At 40.7% G+C, this 20,166-nt stretch overlaps 1 protein-coding gene across 1 annotated transcript; it reads left to right on the top strand.

Moving 5' to 3' along the window:
* Positions 1 to 2,968: 2,968 nt before the first annotated feature.
* On the top strand, positions 2,969 to 18,483 carry ALDOB (aldolase, fructose-bisphosphate B). Its single transcript, XM_027862785.1, has 9 exons — positions 2,969 to 3,050; positions 7,464 to 7,585; positions 9,315 to 9,526; positions 10,162 to 10,216; positions 11,659 to 11,819; positions 14,346 to 14,429; positions 15,331 to 15,505; positions 16,367 to 16,566; positions 17,852 to 18,483. Exons 2-9 carry the CDS (start codon positions 7,474 to 7,476, stop codon positions 17,945 to 17,947), a joined length of 1,095 nt encoding a protein of 364 aa, XP_027718586.1. The 5' UTR covers positions 2,969 to 3,050; positions 7,464 to 7,473; the 3' UTR covers positions 17,948 to 18,483.
* Positions 18,484 to 20,166: the final 1,683 nt, after the last annotated feature.

Genomic DNA, 20,166 nt, shown 5'->3' with positions numbered 1-20,166 from the left:
AATTATGAATGTAAACAACAAACCATTATTCTGAGAAAGTGTCCTTGGGCTTTACCAAATTGCTAAACAAAAAGGTTAAGAATCTCTGGATCAAAGCTGAATTTTGAATTCATAGTTGCTCATTTTAGAACTTTCTTTGTCTGAGTTAGGAAATCCTCTCTCTCTCTCTCTGTCTTTCTCTCTCTCTCTCTCTCTCTCTCTCCCCCTGTCTCTCTCTTTCTTCCCCCCCACCTCCATTTTTTAAAAATAAATTTTTATTGATATCTTCTTTTCTTACATCATCACAGTTATCCCAAGTATCCCTACGTCTCCCAGAAAGCCATCCCATATAATAGTATTGTTTAGAAAGAAAAAAAAGGGGCAGCTAGGTGGCGCAGTAGATAGAGCTCTGGCCTTGGAGTTAAGAGGACCTGAGTTCAAATCTGACCTCAGACCCTTGAAACTTATAGCTGTGTGACCCTGGGCAAGTCATTTAATCCCGATTGCCTTACCAAAAAAAAAAAAAAAGTAGGGACTTCTCACTTCTATACAGGGCTGCGTTAGGGAGTGTCTTTTCATATCTCTTCATTTGAGTACTGTTGAATCTTTATAATTTTGTTATATTTACTTTTGTTTTTTGGTGTGTGGTTGTTTTTTCTGTTTACATTGTTGTAGTCATTGTGTATGTTGTTTTCTTGGCTTTGTTCACTTCACTCTGCATCAGTAAGTGTAGATCTTTCCATACTTCTCTGCATTCATTGTACACATATTTTCTTATAGCTCAGTAATATTTCATTACATTCACATGCTGTGTCTGCCCAGGATGTGTTGCTTTATGAGGTTCAGTGAGTACATGGCATCATTTTTCTGACCTTTGAGTTTTAGTTACCTATCATGCCTTGGGCACCCCTTCAAATGCTGATGCTACCAAACAGTTCTTGAGTTGGAGGGGATGGGCTCAGACCTGGCCACTGCCCTAGCACAAAGCTTTACATTGTTCTGACATGCGTGGCTTGGGTGCTGTTCACGTGAAACAATACCCCCTTGGAAAGAAGGAAGAAGATAAGGTTTCACAGGCACAGAGTTCTTTCTTCATTGATATAGTCCAAAGTTATAAAATGTTGGAGGATAACAGTTGCTGTGTTGGTCTTAATGCATCTAGTAAAGCTTAATAAAGGAACAGCCTGGCATCTTCTTGCAAAGTATTTCCTTGTGAGGCTAGTAGGCTCTAGACAAAGTTTCCCAGAACTATCCCCCACTACTAGCATTTAGCACAATGCCTGGCACATAGGAATTGTTTAATAATTGCTTATTGAATGAGTGACTTTCCAGTCACCACCATACTCCACTTCTTTTTCTTGCCCAGGACTCCCCCTTTAATAAAAGGAGTTTATCGGATCCAAAGCTAAAAAGTGACCTTAGAGATCATTTAGTTTCATTCCCTCACTTTACAGATGAGGAAACAGAGGCACAGAGAAGCAAAATGACTTGTCCACATATATGGTAAATGGTAGAGCTAAGAACAGGTTCTCTGAATCCCAATCCTGTGTTCTTTCCACTACACCATGTGACCTCTCAACCAAACTAAAGAATCTCACAGGTCCTTTATCTATTGGGCCATCCTATACAAAGCACCTACTCAGCAAACATTTGTTGGATTTTAAGGATCATAGACAGGAGAAAAGGAGGCTAAGATTTACCTAAATATGATAAGTAAGAGGAACCTTGGGAGGGACCTTCAGAAGTCAGCTAGTTTTCCCTTCATCTTCAAAGAAAACCATAACCTCAATTGTCCCAGACAATTCAGAATCAATATGAGACCTCCAGAGAATAAGATTCTATTAATTCCTGAAGAAACTATTTCAGAATATAACAGTGCTCTGTACAAGAAAATTCTCTCCAAATCTCAAGCTGTCTCATTTCAATCTTCCTTTTCCTTTTGTTAACATGAATAGTTTATTACCCCACATAATCTCCAAAGTTATAGCGTGTCATGTCAATTTATTCCCCTTTCCATTGGAGAGATATCCATCAGTTTCATAGAAGCAATTTTAAATGAAGCTTCCTAGGGAATTCTTTTGTTTGGTGCCCGATTACAAATTCAATATTTTTTCTAATTCAATTCAATTTAATTCATTTCAGTGAGAATTTATGTGTCTGACACTGTATGCTTTGTATACCCATACACTGGTGATACCAAAGACAAAAATAACTGACTTCAAAGTTTACATTCTATTTGGGAGGGGAAATGACAGCTCATATACATTTAATTGCATAATACACACGTGTATATGTATAAATACATATACACATAGAGCAAATACAAAATCATGGAGGAAATGGATAAGAAAACAAATTGAGAAGATAGCATTCTACCCCCCTTTTTCCTCTTGTCCTAGGAAGTATGGAGGGTTCTAACAAAACATTTAAATTTTCTTCAATCTAATTTTGGCTTCCTTCATAGGCAAAGCCAATAGAAAGAGCCACTGCACAGGATCTGGGAAAGTGGTACCATTAGACAGGCACAGAGGATTAGACCATAATTTTGAATTCCTGGGAGGGGGAGTTATGTTTGTTTTTTGGGGCTGCCAGTTCAGGAGACAAATTAAAGTACAAAAGAAATAAGAATGATAATAGAGGTGTGGATGAAAGACCAAGAGATAGAGAATCAGAAGAACTGACCTCCAACTAGCAATGATCTTGGGCAAGTTACTTACTCTCTGTGGGCCTCAGTTTCCTCCTCTGTAAAATGAGAAATTTGGACTAGATGACCTCTGAGTTCCAACTTAAACATTTGAGGATTCTAAATGAGGCTCCTGTTAATGTGATTGGCAAGATTGGTTGTTGATGAGCCAATTGAAAGTGCTGAGTAAGACACCTCCCTCTCCACTGTGTTGAGGGAGGGAAGAAAGGGCAAAAGTTAAAAAAAAAAAAAAACGTAAAACAAAACACAAAAGGCAACTTGCTTGGAGCACTATAAAAAGTCTGCACACTCCCAGATTCGTCCTATTTGGCAGCTGCCTCCTCATCAGGAACTTCTAACATCACTCAAAGATTCTCTCCACCAAATTGTAAGTACAAGTTCCTGGGTACTACTGGATTTCAAACTGTGGCACCAGGAACTCATTAGAGACAATTAATTCAAAGGAGTAGGACTAGATATTGCTTCTAGCAATAATGTTTTGAGCCATTTTGCTGAATATTACTGGGATGACCAACCAGGCTAAAATGACTTTATCTTATCAGAACCAGAGGCACATTCATTTTATTCTACCCTCCTTATATTTGAATCCTATAAAAACAGGTGCTTTGTGAGGTCTTACTAAATGCAAAAGGTTAATGTACAAGGTACTCATAAAAAGTCAGTAACATGAAGAAGATTCAGAATCTCAGACTGAAGAGATCCTACATAAAGAAAGCTTCCTTCTTTTGATTGTATTTTAGCATCCTGATAAATCTAGTTTTCTCCTTCCTTCTCTATTACACATCTTTGCCGATTATTAACATCTTTGTAATAGCCCTGTGAGGATGAAGCTTGGGATGAAGGAACAATTTTATCCATCCCATGAGTATCCATTCCATGGATAAGCAACTGAAATACTGAGAGAAGTGATTTTTTTTTTAATGTGGCATAGTTAGATTAGAAAAAGCAACCTAACATTCCTGGTCTTTAGTCTAGGATGGTGTGTGTGACATAGGTGGAAAATCATTTGGCTGTCACATCAAGGGCCCTGGGTTCTAGTCCCAGATCTGTTACTTGTTGATTAGCTTTGTAACCTTGGGTAAATCACTTTGCCTTTCTGGGCCTCAGTTTCCCAATCTGTAAAATGAGAGCATTGAACAAGATAATGTTGTTTAGTTGTTTTCAGTAGTGTCTGACTCTTCATGACCCCTTTTGGAGTTTTCTTGATGAAGATACTGGAGTGGCTTGCCATTTCCTTCTCTACCTCATTTTACAGATGAGGAAACCGAGGCTAACAGGGTTAGGTGACTTGTCCAGGATCACACAAATCTGAGGCCAGATTTGAACTTGGGAAGATTAGTCTTTCTGACTCCATGCTCGGTACTCAACCCACTGTGATATTAGGTCATATTTCTGAATCATTTTACAAAGTGCCTTATCGATAGGAACTCTGTGAAGTAAGCAGTCAAGCCACATCCGTTCTATAATTTAATATTTGTCTTAAAGGGTTCTGAAAGTCTATTATTCAACTCTATTGCCAAAGTTGCCTTCCAAATCAAGTTTTTTTAATAGTATCGATAATGTGAATAATAATACAATATAAAGTTAATTGCAAAAACAAGCCCAAGAATTATGAGTTCATGAGTTGTGGCTTCTTATCACTTTAAAATGGGGGTTTTGTTCAAATTCTCCTCCTCTCCCCACCATATTTTGGCTCGTGGCTTCTAGCAAATGTGTGTGATCCTAATTATATTTTTACTATGAAAAGTAGGGATCTGCATTGACCTCCCTTTTATTTGCCCTGAACATCTCTAAAGTGAATGGAATCACCGAGGTCAGGGCACCTTCCTCCATATCCTAACACCTCTACACAAAATCACACACTGGTGTGCCCCAGGGCTCTGTCCTGGGTTTTCTTCTTCCTCTGTACTATTTTGGTCGGTGATCTCATCAGCTCCAATGGATTCAACAATAGATTAAATCATCATCTCTATGCTGATGCTTCTCAGATCTGTTTTCCCAGTCCTAATCTCTCTCCCAAATTCCAGTCTTGCATCTCCAACAGCCTAATAGATATCTGGAATTCGATATCATGTAGACATCTCAAACTCCAAACTCATTGTCTCCCCATCACCACCGAGTCCTACTGTGTCATCTTCAACTCCCCATTCACTCTTTCCCTCTCCCCTCCCCACCACCATGACTTCTTAACTCCAGCCAAATTCTCTTCTCTCCACCCACACTGCTACCACTGTTGAGCAGACCCCCATTACCTCACATCTCCTGGTTGGTCTCCGTGCCGCAAGTGGCTCCCTACTCCAGTCCAAGGCTGTTTGCATATTGTCTCCCCCATCACACTATGAGCTTCTTGGGAGCGGGGACTATTTCTTTTTCCTCTTTCTTTTTATTCTCAGCACTTAGGACAGAACCTGGCACAAAGTAAGTGTAAATGTAAATGTTGACTAACTCACACAAATTTCATACATCCTGATTTTCAAATAAATGACATCCTGAGGTTTCAGATGCAAATGCCCCATGGCTGTTGATAGAGGCTTCACAAATTTTTCCTTTGGAAACCTCACCCCTCCTTATCAGGCCTCCACTCTCCTAGGGTTGGCCTTTGTCCTGAGTCTCTGTTATATGATTAACAGAGGATAATATTTGTGCTGATGTTAGTGCAGACCTTTAGCCCCTTTATCTTCCTTTGAACTGTATTAATTTTTGTGTCCAGTTCTTTTTTTTTTAATACTAGCTAAAAGGCAGCAAGATAAATTTGGAGAAAAAAAGTTTGTTTTTAGTAGTGCCATGAAATCATCAGGAAGAAAAACAAAAACAAAAAAACAAAAGCAATCCATGGAAATAACCCATGCCCACCAGAAAGTCATGTTTTCTTTAGAGGCTGCCTAGTTTTTATCCCAGATTCTTTCAGTTCTTTCTCTGTGGTTAAAGATTACTCAGTGGGTATTTTCATAGCCCTGGTTTTCAAGCCCGATTAGTATGCAGGCAACTTCTAGCCTGAATATTCCTAAATATAAGCATCATAGCTTATAACTAAATTCAAATGCCCTGGGATAGATCTTCTGCCCCAGTTCTCCACCTTTACATGGGTGAAATGTCTCGACCATACAAGATGTGTGACTGTCCATCTTTTTCTTCAAGTTCTCCAGGAATAGAGACTATATAATTTTCCATAGGAACCCAGTCCCCCACCTTTTTTTCCACTCCCTTCTCTACAGGCCAGCCAAATCAGCCTTCTTGCTGTTCCACATTCCCTCTTTCCATCTCCATGTCTTTGCACTGGCTGTCCTTCATGCCTATTATCAACCAATCAAGTTTCCTTAACCCTAGTTTCCTTCAAAGCTCAATTCAATCACTACCTTTTATATGAGGCCTTTTCTGATTCTCCCAGCTACTACAACATCCTTCCCTGAATATCCCTGAATTTGTTTTGAATTTGTTTTCTATATACTTATGTATGTATGTATGCATGTTGTATGTATGTACATCTTATATCCCCCAACACAAAGTAAGTTCACTGAGAGCAAGAATTGTATCACTTTTTTCTTTGTATAAGCACTTAATAAATGCTTGTTGATTAATTGATTGTCCTTATAGCCAACCAAAATTTCTCCTTCTTTAAAGTTTCAGGAGTTATAGTAGATTTTTATAACATCCATAAGTGTTGCTTGAGTTGGTAGCAAGGTCCTTCAAGAGAAGAATTAATATTTTTTTGCCTTTTTATCCCCAGCATTCAGCACAGGTACCTAGTAGACACTTAATAAATGCTTATTGAATTAAATATCCTGACCGATTTCTTCTCTGACATCCTCAAGCTGTCATAGCACTTCTATACCTAATTTCCAAACCAAAAATTGGGACATGTGGTCCAACAAAAAATATACTTTTTGAAAAGTCTCACTGAAGTGTACTTTCTTTTCTCAAAATTGAGATTGTCTTGGAAAATGTGGGGGGAAATGGTCACTATGTCTACACTGATGGAAGTTTCCAAAGAGTCTTGGGAAGGGAGAGTGATCTTCAAATCAGTCAACGGTCAGTGGGCACTGAAGATATAGAAATTCATTTACCTATCTAGTCTAGTGTTTAGGGTCCTGCCCATATCACTTTTTAATGATGTACCTACAGAATTTTGGAAGTGAAAAGGATCCCAAAATTCATCAAATCCAGTCCCCTTCACCTAGGGCACCTTTGCTCCACTGGATTATGAAATAGACATTTATTTTCTTGGAATAGCTCTCAGGAGATTCAAAAACTTTTAAATGAAGGTCTTGTAACTCTGTCTTCTGACTCCAAGTCCATGGTCTTTGTACAACCCTGCCAGAAACAATTTTATTCATTAAGCCTGAGAAAAGATAGCTCTGGTCATCTCAAGGGTGCAGCCCCTAAGGGAGTAAAATGACAACTGCTCACAATAAAGAATCTTCTAGGCAACTGACACTTGATTCCAACGCTTGGCCTGCCTCATCCCAGGAAAGGCCCTGCAGAAATACAAAGCCAAATTGATAGGATGTACAGAGTACATGAACCACTATGTCTCCCTTAAAACGTCATCCTCTTCTCCAGCACCTGGTACAGACTTCTGTATAGAGTGGTCCCCATAGTAAACATTTGCTGTTGATGATAACGATAAAGATGATGAGCACGTGTCTACATGTCTCTGTAACCGCCATTTTGAGTTGGAATAGATGGTCTCTGAGATCCCTTCTAACTCTGAGTCTCTGTGAGCCCATACCTCCATTTTCCAGCTATTAGTGTTTCACTTTTTCCTTTCTTTCTCTTCCAGACCCACCACCATGGCCCACCGTTATCCAGCACTCACTGCAGAGCAGAAGAAGGAACTCTCAGACATTGCCAAACGCATTGTTGCCGATGGCAAAGGGATCCTGGCTGCAGATGAGTCTGTTGGTGAGTACAAGGGGCATTGTGCTATAATCCTTAATAAACTTCTGGGGCAGCTAGGTGGCATAGTGGATAGAGCACCAGCCCTGAAGTCAGGAGGACCTGAGTTCAAATCCAGCCTCGGACCAAACACTTGACACTTACTAGCTGTGTGACCCTGGGCAAGTCATTTAGCCCCAATTGCCTAAAAAAACAAACAAACAAAAAAAACAAACTTCTGAAAAGGCACTATCCTTATCAAAACAAACTTTAATGTTTCATTCTTCATCCTTCTTCACAAATAGGGTAAACCCTCAGAGAAAAATTGTTCACGTAAAGGCTTATGGGGAACTTAAGAGTGAAGGAGCCCAGACTCCATTGTCTTGTCATGTAAGAAGTCTGGTCTCCATCAGATTCCTTGACCCTCCCATCTGTAGCACCTGACTATCAGGCTCCTAGACCTTCTTAAACACGCCCTGTGCAGGGCAAGGAGGAGAGATCTCAGAAGGTGTAAACCAAAGAAGCAGTATCTGTTGACACTGGGGCACACACTGGATCACAGATGATTCCTCAGTACTTCAGGCAGCTCGGCCGCAAAGCCGGACATACAAAACCCACCTCTCTCCTTGACAGTAGGTAACTCAGGGGGCAAGTGAAATTCTAATCGCCAGAAGGAAAAGGACAGCCAGTAATACTCATCCTTCCATCTTCCCCATGGTCTCATAGCTTTGCTGTGATGGAGCCCTCTCCATTTCCTTCCACCCCCACCAATCCTAATAGTTTTGTGAGTATTTTTTGTCCTCCATTTCATCCTTCCTCTCCTCAAGTACTGTATGTCTCTTTGAACAGAATACTATGAAGGATGTGTTTTTTCCACTGCCTCCTCTCCTCCCCACCCTCAACCTGGGTTTATATGTACCGCCTTCTCTACTGGGCTAATAATTTCCTTAAAACTTCTTCATTTTCTTCCTTCCAGATCTACTAGAGTGCGGTTCACTGGCGAATTATTAAGCCAAGTGAGCAATTTGGAGTCAGGACCAGGTTTCCAAGCTGGGGTCAGAAGTATAGACGTCTAAAATGGGAACAGGGGAGAAAATGCAACAAACAGAAAGCGAGGTTCAAGTCACATCATTGAACCCAAGTCAGTAACCCTCTTATCACAGAAGCTGAATTTGGGCCTACCCAGAGCCAGTTTATTCACCCAGTAACGAATGATGAGGGTCTTAAATACCTGGTATTTGCTAGTAGCAAATAATCACTCACCTGACCCTGGCTGGCAGGTTCAACTCTTTGTAGGGGAGCAGCCTACCTGCTCCCCTACTGGGTCTCGACTGAGATTCATTGGTGTGTCCTTTCCATAGAATGTTTGAAGTTTTAAGATTTCTAGGTCAAAAAGACCTTTGGCATTTATACAGTGCTTTAATGTTTGCAAAGTACTTTACCTATATGCTCTCACAACAAACATGTGAGTCAAGTGCTGTAGATAGTAGCATCCCTAATTTACAAAGGAGGAAAATGAGTGGTCAAGTGACTTGCTCAGGGCCACATAGCTAGTAAATGTCTGAGTTGGAATTCAAAGCCAGGTCTTCTTGATTCCAACTCCGGAACTTTATCCATTATGCTGTACCATTTCAATGAAGCTATAGGGAGTTAAGTATAAAAGTCAAGTTACCCCTTACTGTTTGTTCTGATTGGTCTCAGACACCATTTTGACCCATTCCTCTCCCCATCTTCCATATTTTGCTGCCTGTTTTAGGTACCATGGGCAATCGCCTGCAGAGGATCAAGGTAGAGAACACGGAAGAAAACCGCCGTCAGTTCCGAGAAATCCTCTTCTCCGTGGACAAATCCATCAGCCTGAGCATTGGGGGTGTGATCCTTTTCCATGAGACTCTCTATCAGAAGGATAGTCAGGGAAAATGGTTCAGAGATATCCTCAAGGAAAAGGGGATCGTGGTGGGAATCAAGGTCAGTGCACCCAGTAAACACATCACTTATACTGGAATCCAAAATGTTTATGGCTCTCCTTATATGAAATACTGGGGTAATGCTGAGGTCAAGCAAACCCTTCAAATACAATTTCTTCTTCTATCTTACGTTATCCTCCAGTCCCAACAGATTTGGTGTTGGGATCCTCACGTGCAGTCCTTCGACCAAATCCAAACTTCACAGAACAAATCCCCTTAATAAAAGTATTTGTTCTGTAAAACTTGGACTCAGTCAAAGGGCCATAACCAAGAACCTAGAAGGCCGCATGTGACCTTGAGGCTGCAGGTTCCCCACCTCTGCCTAGCCCTTCCTGGTCTTTTCTCCAAAGCTCTCCTAACCCTTTTCAGTATCTCCATAATCCCAGGCAAGTATATTGGCCACCACCTAAGATTGAAAACCTTCTCTAGTACAGGACTCCTGACTACTCCTTACAGCCAATATCTCCTAAACTTCACTTCCATATTCTTCCTTCTCATACAAACATCATCTCATAATGCAGTGCCTTTGGTTAGGAACAGTCTTGCAATGAGAGTAGCTCTGAATTAAGAAAGCCAGGATCTTTGCCATCTTCACGCTTTGGCATCTACTGAATGTTCATAATCTCTTTTTTGCAGCTGGACCAAGGTGGTGCTCCCTTGGCAGGAACAAATGGAGAAACCACCATTCAAGGTGAGAATATTGCTTCCTGTGATGATGGAGCATCCCTGCGTGTGTTAAATATGCAATAAGACCAATCAGAGCAAAGGGTAGAAATGCAACCAGTTAAAATTTACAAAACATTTGAGGAGTTCATGTACCAGCAGTAATCCAAACAACAAATGCTTATTGAGCACCCATTAGGGACAAAGCCCTGTGCTAAGCTTTGTGGGGGATACAAATATGGATAACATACAACTGCCCATAAAAACAATCAAATAGAACAGACAAGCTATAAAACCATAAAAAGTTAAGTAACAGTTGAAAATAATTAATATTTCTGTGGTACTTTAAAGTTTATGAAATTATATATGTTATATATGTGAATTGGATAGGTATACATATATCTGTGTATATACATGTATACATGTGTATGTATGTACATACATATATAACATGTAATTTGTAAGTTTTGTGTATGTATGTGTATATACAACATACAGATATGTGCATAATATGTATATAATATTAATTAATTTGAGCTGTTACTTAACTTTTAGGTTATTAATTTTGAGCTATTATTTAGTATGTATATATACAGATATGTGTGCATATGTGATAATCCACATTTACAATACATATACACATGTAGGTCTATATATGTATCGACATATACACACAGATATACACATATGTATATTATATATGTATGCACAAATACAGATCTGTGTGTGTGTTTGTGCATAAAATCTCCTTTGAACCTGATAGCAAGTCTAGGACTGTTACTGAATCCTAGCTCTTCCACTTAGTACCTATATGGTCTTTGGGAAGTCACTTCATCTTTCTTGGTCTCAGTTTCCTCATCTGTTAAAGTCACATGAAGTCTCACATTTGATCCTGACAACCGTCTGGTGAGATAGGAAGAATGGGTGCTATTATATTTATTTTGCAAATGAGAAAACTGAGTCACAGAGCAGGCAAAGCATTTGCCTGATGTCAAGTGGTTAATACATGATAGGGCTTGGACTTGTCCTCAGGCTGGTTGCTTAGATGTATGGATTACCTGAATTTCTGTATTCCCATACTTTTCTAAAACACAAATTCCCCAGCAGCTGGGGTCAAGAGGGCATTTCTTTTTTTTGCAGAAGGAGTAACTCTAAATGACTTTATTTTTGTACCTGCCCTTAAAACTCTTTAAGGCTTGACTAAAGACTCATTGAGAGCATGGACAGCACCATCTGTGTCACATGCAAATTAATTGTTTAGACATTTCAGCACATAAGCCACAGAGAGAAGACTGAGCTCAGGGAATAGGGACAGAGGAATGTATCCTGAGTTCAGAGAAGCCAAGGAGCTAGCAATGGAGGATGAGGTGCCAAATGGCTACTTCAAGCCCCAAGGCTTCCCAGTTAGAGGCTCCATGCACTCCAGCAGCTTCTCAGAGAAGACTTTTCTCTCACTTTTGTGGTTTGCAGGCTTGGATGGACTATCTCAGCGCTGCGCCCAGTACAAGAAGGATGGTGTTGACTTTGGGAAGTGGAGGGCTGTGCTGAAGATCGCTGACCAGTGTCCCTCCAGCCTGGCCATCCAGGAGAATGCCAATGCGCTGGCCCGCTATGCCAGCATCTGCCAGCAGGTATTGCTCTAGGCCTCCCATAGACACTAGTATCCCACAACAGCTTTCCCAGGTTTCATGTTCCTCAATCTGAAGAAGCTTAAAGGCTTAAAGGCAGAATGACAACCTCATTCTTGCTGGGCAACTCATGATAAATCATAATGACAGCTGAACTAGAGTGATCTCTCACTCATGGGCATGACAATTGAGACTTTGGATTTAGGAGGAGTCCTCTAGAGTCCTGCCTTTACAGAGGAATATTAGTGTCCTCCAGTTTGAATGATGGCTTTCATAAGGCCCCTTCTTCCTCCATTTTCAATATACTTTCCTTAAATTTTATTTTTTTTCATTTAGCAAAAAAATCTGGTTTTTTTCCTCTCTCCCATTTCTCTTCCTGCCCCCACTATTGAAAAATCACAACAATGACAAAACCCTTATAGCAAATATGCATAGTCAAGGAAAACAAATTCCTACATTGGCCAGTAATCTCCAAATATATACATACATACATATATGCTCATATATATACATATGTGTGTGTATATATGTATATGTGTATGTATGTGAGTGTGTGTGTATATATATGTACACACACACACACACACACACACACACATATATATATATATATTATCCTGTACCATGAGTCCACTCATGGTGGATCATTGCATTGATCAGAATTCTTAAAATTTTTCAAAGTTGTCTTTATACCATGGTTGTTATTATATGAATTGATCTGATTCTTCTCACTTCACTCTGTATCAGTTCATAGACATCATTCCAAGTTTCTATGAAAGCATGATTTTCTTCATTTCTTATGGCACAACAGTATTCTATTACCTTTATATTACACAACTCGTTCAGCCCCTCCCCAATTGCTAGGAACTACCTTAGTTTCCACTTTGCCACTACAAAAAAAAAGTTGCTACAAATATTTTTGTGTATGTTGGTTCTTTTTGCTCTAGAAATTTAAGTAGAATTTTTTCTTTCTGTCAGGCTAAGAAACTCACTTAAAAATGTCCTTCTTTCTTTTAAGATTGAGTCTGCTTTCTAGACTAGGCTAGAAGTACAGGGGCCACTCACAGGCTTAATCCCAACACTCATTGGCATGAAGCTTTGACCTGCTCTGTTTATCTAAGCTGAGGCAGGTCACCCTCATCCTGGTGGCCCTCCAGTAGACTTTAGCCCTACTATAGTTCAGAAATCTTTAACCCAAGTGATCTGTCTTCCTCAGCTTCCCTAGCAGCAGAAACAACTGCCATGCACCAACATATCTGGCTCCTTTTTCATTTTTTTTTTATGCTTTTTGGTGAGGCAATCAGGGTTAAGTGACTTGCCCAGGGTCATACAGCTGGTAAGTATCATGTGTTTGAGGCCAGATTTGAACTCAGGTCCTCCTGACTCCAAGGCCAGTGCTCTATCCACTGCACCACCTAGCTGCCCCTCCTTTTTCTTTTTAATACCATTTCACCACACTTGGGCACTCTTTTCCTAATGTCATAGCTGATCAACATCCAGCTGCTTTTCAGATTTCGCTATGAAGTTTGCTCTAGGCAATAGTGATAGGGAGCTGACTGAGACCTGCAGCCTAGCACGAAGGCCACCAAACTGTTAAGGGACCCTCCCCTCCTGCTTGCAGAGTGTTTGACTGTGCTCGATCTTTTCCAGCTCCTGATGGGTATGTTGAGTCCAGACTAAGTCACAAATAATTCAATAAAACTGCAACACATACATGTATTAGGTGTCAACTATGTGCAAGAAGCAGTGCGTAGAGTGAGGACTTGGAATCAAAATGTCCTGAGTTCAAATCTAGCCTCTAGCTATGTGATCTTGGGCAAGTCACTTAACCTGTTTACCTCATCTGTAAAGTGGCGATAATAATAGCATATACCCCCAGGGTTGTTATAAGATTAAAATGAAATATTTGTAAAGTGCTTTGCAAACTGTAAAGTCCTATATAAATACTGGATATTACTATTAAGACATTATGCTTGGCACTAAAGATATAAAGATAGGCCTTGCTGTCAGGTAGCTTACAATCAAATGAGGGGAGATGGGATGTCAGTGAGTATCACCTGGGAGTAGGTTAGTGTCAGACCCCTTTGGAGACTACTGTGTGGATGAGAGCTTGTCTGGACTCCTACTTGTCTCATTTGCTTCTGGACACTGCCCAATAGTGATTGAGGCTACAAGGTCTCCTCTTTCTAGGGTCCTCTCCTATCAGGCTCACAAACACTCAATGAAGACTTTTATTTACCCCCATCCAATTTGAGGGGCATTGTTTTTAAATACCCCCCAAAAGTTGTCATTAGAGGCCTATGGCAAGCAGGTAGGCCAGAAATCTTGAGCTTAGGAGCTATTTCCTTCTCTTCTCACTCATTCTGAGGGGAGATCATTTTCACTTTGTTGAGTTTTTCCTTCATTTGCTGTTCCACAAACACCCAGCTATTTTGTTTCCATAAAGGAGCTCCATTGTGGGTTTTCCACTCACCAAAAGGGCTGGAGGAAAGGGCAACCTAATGTCCATCTCTTCTGTTCCCTCTTCAGAATGGACTGGTCCCCATTGTGGAGCCAGAAGTCATCCCCGATGGAGATCATGACCTTGAGCATTGCCAGTACGTCTCTGAGAAGGTAATCCCTGGCTGTGAGGGAAGAGCTCTCACTGCTGTCAAAACACAAATGGATACAAATAGATCCAGGCTCACTTTAAATAATTTAGGTAACCCAGAAAAGTACTTCTTTTGTTTTGAGAACAGTCAGCAAAAACTAAAGCTGCCCTTGCCAAATTTATCCATCTCAGGGCAAATGTATAATTTTCCAACTTTCTTAACCTAAGCAGGTGCTACCCTAAACCCATAGACAGGCGGGTGTGCTGCAGGAGGCAGCTTTTAAAACCATAATGAAGAGAGAGAAAACAAAGGGAAGCAAAAAAAGAGAGGACAAAAGAAAGGCAGAGCCTTTGAATAGGTCACGTCCCTCCTCTAGGCTATAATTTCTCGATCTGTAAAATGAAAGGGGTAAACTAAGATGTCTCCCAGCTTTATGCTCTGGTATGCTATGATTTTTTTGACCACTCAACTGTTATAGGATGGAATTCATAGAGGCAGTAAGGCATAGTGAGTAGTGTTATATTTGTAAGTCAGTCAGGAGCTGGGGGTCAAATCCTGCCTCTGATTCTAGCTATGTGACCCTGGTTAACCTCTATTTGCCTCAGTTTCCTTATTTGTGAAACGAGGATAATAACAACACCTTCCTCCCAGGGTTATTGTGAGAATGAAGTGAGATAATTGTAAAGCTAAATGATTTAGCCCAGGACCTGAGAGATAGTAAGCGTTATATATATTTTAGCTATTATTATGATCTCTGAGCTGATTGGTACTAAAAGTTATCGAAGAATTCATGTCCTACTTGTTACAGGACATGTTAGCTGTAGAGGAGAATGGGAAGGGCTACGATTAGAATAATGTAAGGAGAGTGCCCAAGACAAACCAAAATAGTTTCACCTTTCCCTTTGACTCTCCACCTTCGTTAGGTCCTGGCTGCTGTCTATAAGGCCCTGAATGACCACCATGTCTACTTGGAGGGAACACTACTGAAGCCCAACATGGTGACAGCTGGACATGCCTGCACTAAGAAGTACACCCCTGAACAAGTGGCTCTGGCCACTGTCACAACTCTCCATCGAACGGTCCCTGCTGCCGTTCCAGGTAAATGCTTTATTTCTCTCCCAGATTATCATGTACCCCAGCCCCCAATGGGCCTGGCTTCTTCTCAGCCTCTTTATTTCTGCTTCTGAAAGAGTCTTAGAGTCCTTCCTTCACAGTTGTTTCTCAAGAGTTGGCAATGATATCTCAAACCATATATCCCCCAAATGAAAAACAAAACAAAGCAAAACGCTCAAAACAAATATACATAGTCAATCAAAGCAATTACATTGGCCTTGTCCCAAAATGTATGTCTCATTCTGAACCTTGAGGCCATCGCATCTCTGTCAAAAGGTAGGAACCAAGCGTCTTCCACGGGCCTCTGGAATCATGGCTGGCCAATTCATTGATTAGAATTCTTAAGTCTTTCAAAATTGTTTTTCTTTATAATGTTGATATTGGATAAATTGTTCTCTGGGTTCTATTCATTTCCCTTTCTATCAGTTCATACAAGTCCTCTCAAGTTTCTCTGAAACCATCCCTTTTGCCATTTCTTATGGAGTAATGATATTCTATAATATTCCATTCCATTCAAATATTGTTCAATTCAATTAACATTTATTATATCTACTGTGTACAGAGCCTTGTACTAGGCGCTGTGGGAAATACAAAGATCAGCTGAGTCTATTTCTATCCAGTTATCCTCAAATTCTATAATTCCTCATATTCCAAGCCAGCATAGTACATACATCTTCCTCCAACAAATATCATAGTTTCATACATAAATCATGCAAAAAAGGAATGGAGAGACAGTATGCATTCACTTTTGTATGTGTGTGTGACATTGCCCAACTTCCACCAAACCCTGTGGATGATGGCTAGTTGGGCTCAGCTCTCATTTTCAAAGTTTTTCTCATCTTCCAGGTATCTGCTTTCTATCTGGAGGCATGAGTGAAGAAGATGCAACTCTCAATCTAAATGCCATCAACCTTTGCCCACTGCCCAAGCCCTGGAAGCTAAGTTTCTCCTATGGACGGGCCCTGCAGGCCAGTGCACTTGCTGCCTGGGGGGGCAAAGCTGAAAACAAGAAGGCAACCCAGGAGGCATTTGTGAAGAGGGCTAAGGTGAGGAAGCCAGCTCTCTTCTCTTCCTGGCCAGGCTATTTCTTCTGCCTTCTGGCTGTGATTTACAGTTTGATTTGCAGCAAGCCAGAATAGTTCTTGACATCCTTAGCAATGCTTTGCATTGCGAGTGAACATAAAAGCAAAGTGGACAAGGGAGTGATTTGGGGAATTGACACAACGGAGATGGTGGAAGGTTAAGGAGAGCAAGGGAGTCTGGAGTGTTAGTGAAGACTTTATGAGGTGGCCGATCCCTGGAGTCTAGACTGGATAGGTAGTCGAGTACAGGCAGAAGGAGGCTAATGGACCCTAGGCACATAGCATTTAGAGCTGGAAAGGACCTTATACACTATTTAGTTCAACCCTTATTTAACATATGAAAAAACTGAGGCCCCAAAGTTCTTGCTTGAAGTCACATAGGTAGTAAACAGAAGAGCTGGGATTTGAACTCAGGTTCTCTGACCTCAAATCCATTATTCTTTCTAATCTGAATTGAGAACCCAAAGGGAGGTCATAGTGAGGACCAAGTGCTAGTTTAGCAGTTTAGGTTTGGTGAATTAGAGAGGCAGAAAATAAAGTGGCTGTGATTGGCCAGAGGGAGTCCCAAGTTGGAGAAATCTAAGGGGGAGCAGTGTTCTGTGATGGTGAGGTCCAGGATGTGAGTCCAGTGATAATGAAATACAGATGGAGGTCTTGAGAGTCGAGGACAGAGAAGATTCAGGCAAAATGTGTGATCTGCGATCATCAACAGGAATGTGGCAGTTACATAGAAGGATAGCAGGGGTCATGAGATAGAATATGAGCCTACTGTCAAGGGAATGAGGAATGAGGAAGTGACGTATAGAGGGGCAGCAAATAATAGTAATGAAGCAATGAGGTGATGCAATGGATAGAATTTTGGATTTGGAGTCAGGAAGATCTGAGTACCAATCTTGACCCTGACTTTGTGTGACCTCGGGCAAGTCATTTAACTTCTTCAGACTCAGTTTCCTCATCTGTAAAATGGAGACAATAATAGCATCTACCTCACAGGCTTGTGTTGTGAGGATTAAATAAGATAGCATAAGTCAGGTGCTTTGCAAACTTTAAAGTGATATACAAATACAAGTTATTATTATTATCATTATTATTATTATTATTATTATTATGCAGTATAGAACAAAGTTATGGACTCTAAAGGAAGAGAAAAAAAGAGATTCAGGACAGGCATTGATAAACATGGACAAACATCTAGGCTCTTTTTTTTTTTGTTTAAGTAACCAAGGTGCCCTTTCTTCTTGTGTTTCAGGCAAACTGCCAGGCAGCCAAAGGGCAATACGTTCATTCAGGCTCATCTGGTTCTGCTGCCAGCCAGTCCCTTTTCACTCCCTCCTACACCTACTAGTGTTCTAGGAATCTCTCCCCCACCGTTGCCCCAGCTCCTCTTTACATGTCATTAGGACGTGACTGAGAAGTGAATATATTTCAACCCAGACTGGAAATTGTGTGACAATTCTGATTGGACTTACTGGCAACACAATGCACTTTAAATCCTTAAATTCAGAGTGAACATTAGTTCTACACACACACACACACACACACACACACACACACACACACACCTTCTTCTCCTCACCCTTCCCTAATCCCCCTCCCAACTCTTATTTTAAGGACCTGAAACCAATTTTCACAAAGCTGTTCCTTGCTGGTAGGGAAGCTGGATAACAGTTTCAACCCTATCTCAGTGACGCTCATTCCCTGTAGCTTAAGAGTAATTAGTATTTTTTTTTAAATGCCACTTTTCTGCCACGAATAACAGTCATCCAATGAAACACCTCTCGGAAGCTGTGGACTGATAAGCATTTCTTACCAAGTAGTCCTGGCAGTCTGCAAAGCAGTATTTGCATTGGAAAATAAATAAAACATTTTATAAACACTTGGCATGTATCGTGTTGTCTTTTGGTATTTTCAAAATGGTTGACTATATTTGTTTATGGTCAATGTGGATTTAATGCTATACACTATCCTTGACTGTACTTGTGTCTGTTTTGTTATTTTTCAATTAAAGTAATTCAGATCTAAAGTTGGAAGAGACTTAAGACAATGTGGCACAGGGGAAGGAGTCCCAGCTTTTGAGTCAGAGGACCTGGATTCAGATCCTTGCTCTGGCCTTGGACAAGTCACTCATCTCTCCATACCTGTTACTTTATCCTTAAAATGAAGCAGTTGTATGAGATGATTTCTAAGGTCACTTCCAGCTCTAAATCTGTGGTCCTATGATCTATCCATCTCATATGACAGATGAGGAAACTGAGGTCTGCAGATGTGAAGTGACTTTCCCAAGGTCACAAAGCTAGGTAGGCCTAGAACTAGAACTTTGGGCAGATAGGTCCCTTTTCAGAAATGTAAACATTTGGCTAAGAAATTATTGTCCATTCATGATGTCAAAGCCCTACCTCAGTTTACCTACTGTAACTACCTACCTTTCATCCTAAGGCCAAAGTTTTTAACTCAATCCCTTTAAATAGCTCACCTACCTTCCCACAAAATTGTGTACAAGTGCCAGAGATTGTATTCTAAACCCTGGTCTGCTGTTTCAGAATTGAGGTCATGATGAAGGTCCTGAAAATTCTGTGACCCGGCCTGGCTTTCATCTGCTGGTTTCTCCAGACAAATACCAATTTTCCTTTCCACTGGCATTGTTTGCCTTTTTTTTTTTGTCTTTAAAATTTAATGCTTGAGTATCTCCTATCTATCCTGGCCTAACTTCCCCTCAAGTATTATAGTCCATGGGAGCTTACCTAGTTCAGGGAGGAGCAGCACCTTTGGCATGAGGGTTTCCTAAGCCCTTTTCAGGGTTCCTCATCCATCTTTGATGTCCACATGACACCCAACTCTCATCTGTGGCTCCAAGAAGCTGTAGTATGCTTAGTGGCCACACAATGGTAAATTGTCTTGGCAGATGGGCTAAATCAGATTGAGAGTAACCAACAGGCCTCAAATCTATCAGTGAGTTAGAAGGATGTCTATCCCTAAAGACTTCCCCTGGTAGAATGGGTGGATGAGAACCATTTGTTCCAATAGCCATGAAGGCAACTGAAGCAAGCACTATGGGGCATTTAGAGCTTGGTCAAACATCAAAGAAGCCAAGGTCATCCATTGCATCCTGGGACATCGCCAGTCATCTTGACTTTTGTGCTGCCATGAACTTCAATGACTCTGGAAGAGAGAGTGAGGCAAATGACTTTGTGCAACTATGCCTGACTTAAATCTAATTCATGGCAAGTCAAGACATCATTGCATGATGTCATTAGTACTCTTTGAAAAGGACAACAACATGGATCACAAGAGAAAATGATAAGGACACAACTGGCTCAGCACAGCTACTTATTTCTAGTGGAGAGAAACACTTAAATACCCTATCAGCTCCTCCTCAGAAGGGAAAAGAACTTGGAGTTCCAGGTGAAGGATCAACCTATTAAGGAGGACTCTGGCCAGAATTTTGCCAGACTAAGAGAGAAATAACCCTTGCAATTGTCACTGGACAGCCTATTTCCTTTTCCTTTATAGAGTTGGACAATGGAGGCATTCTTGATCTACTGAGGGATCACCTCCTCTTGCCAT

This window comes from Vombatus ursinus, unplaced genomic scaffold (assembly GCF_900497805.2).
Source record: "Vombatus ursinus unplaced genomic scaffold, bare-nosed wombat genome assembly UNPS02014770.1, whole genome shotgun sequence".
NCBI lineage: Eukaryota > Metazoa > Chordata > Mammalia > Diprotodontia > Vombatidae > Vombatus > Vombatus ursinus.
The sequence above is the reverse complement of the archived record's forward strand: the minus strand, read 5'-3'. Positions and strand labels throughout refer to the sequence as shown.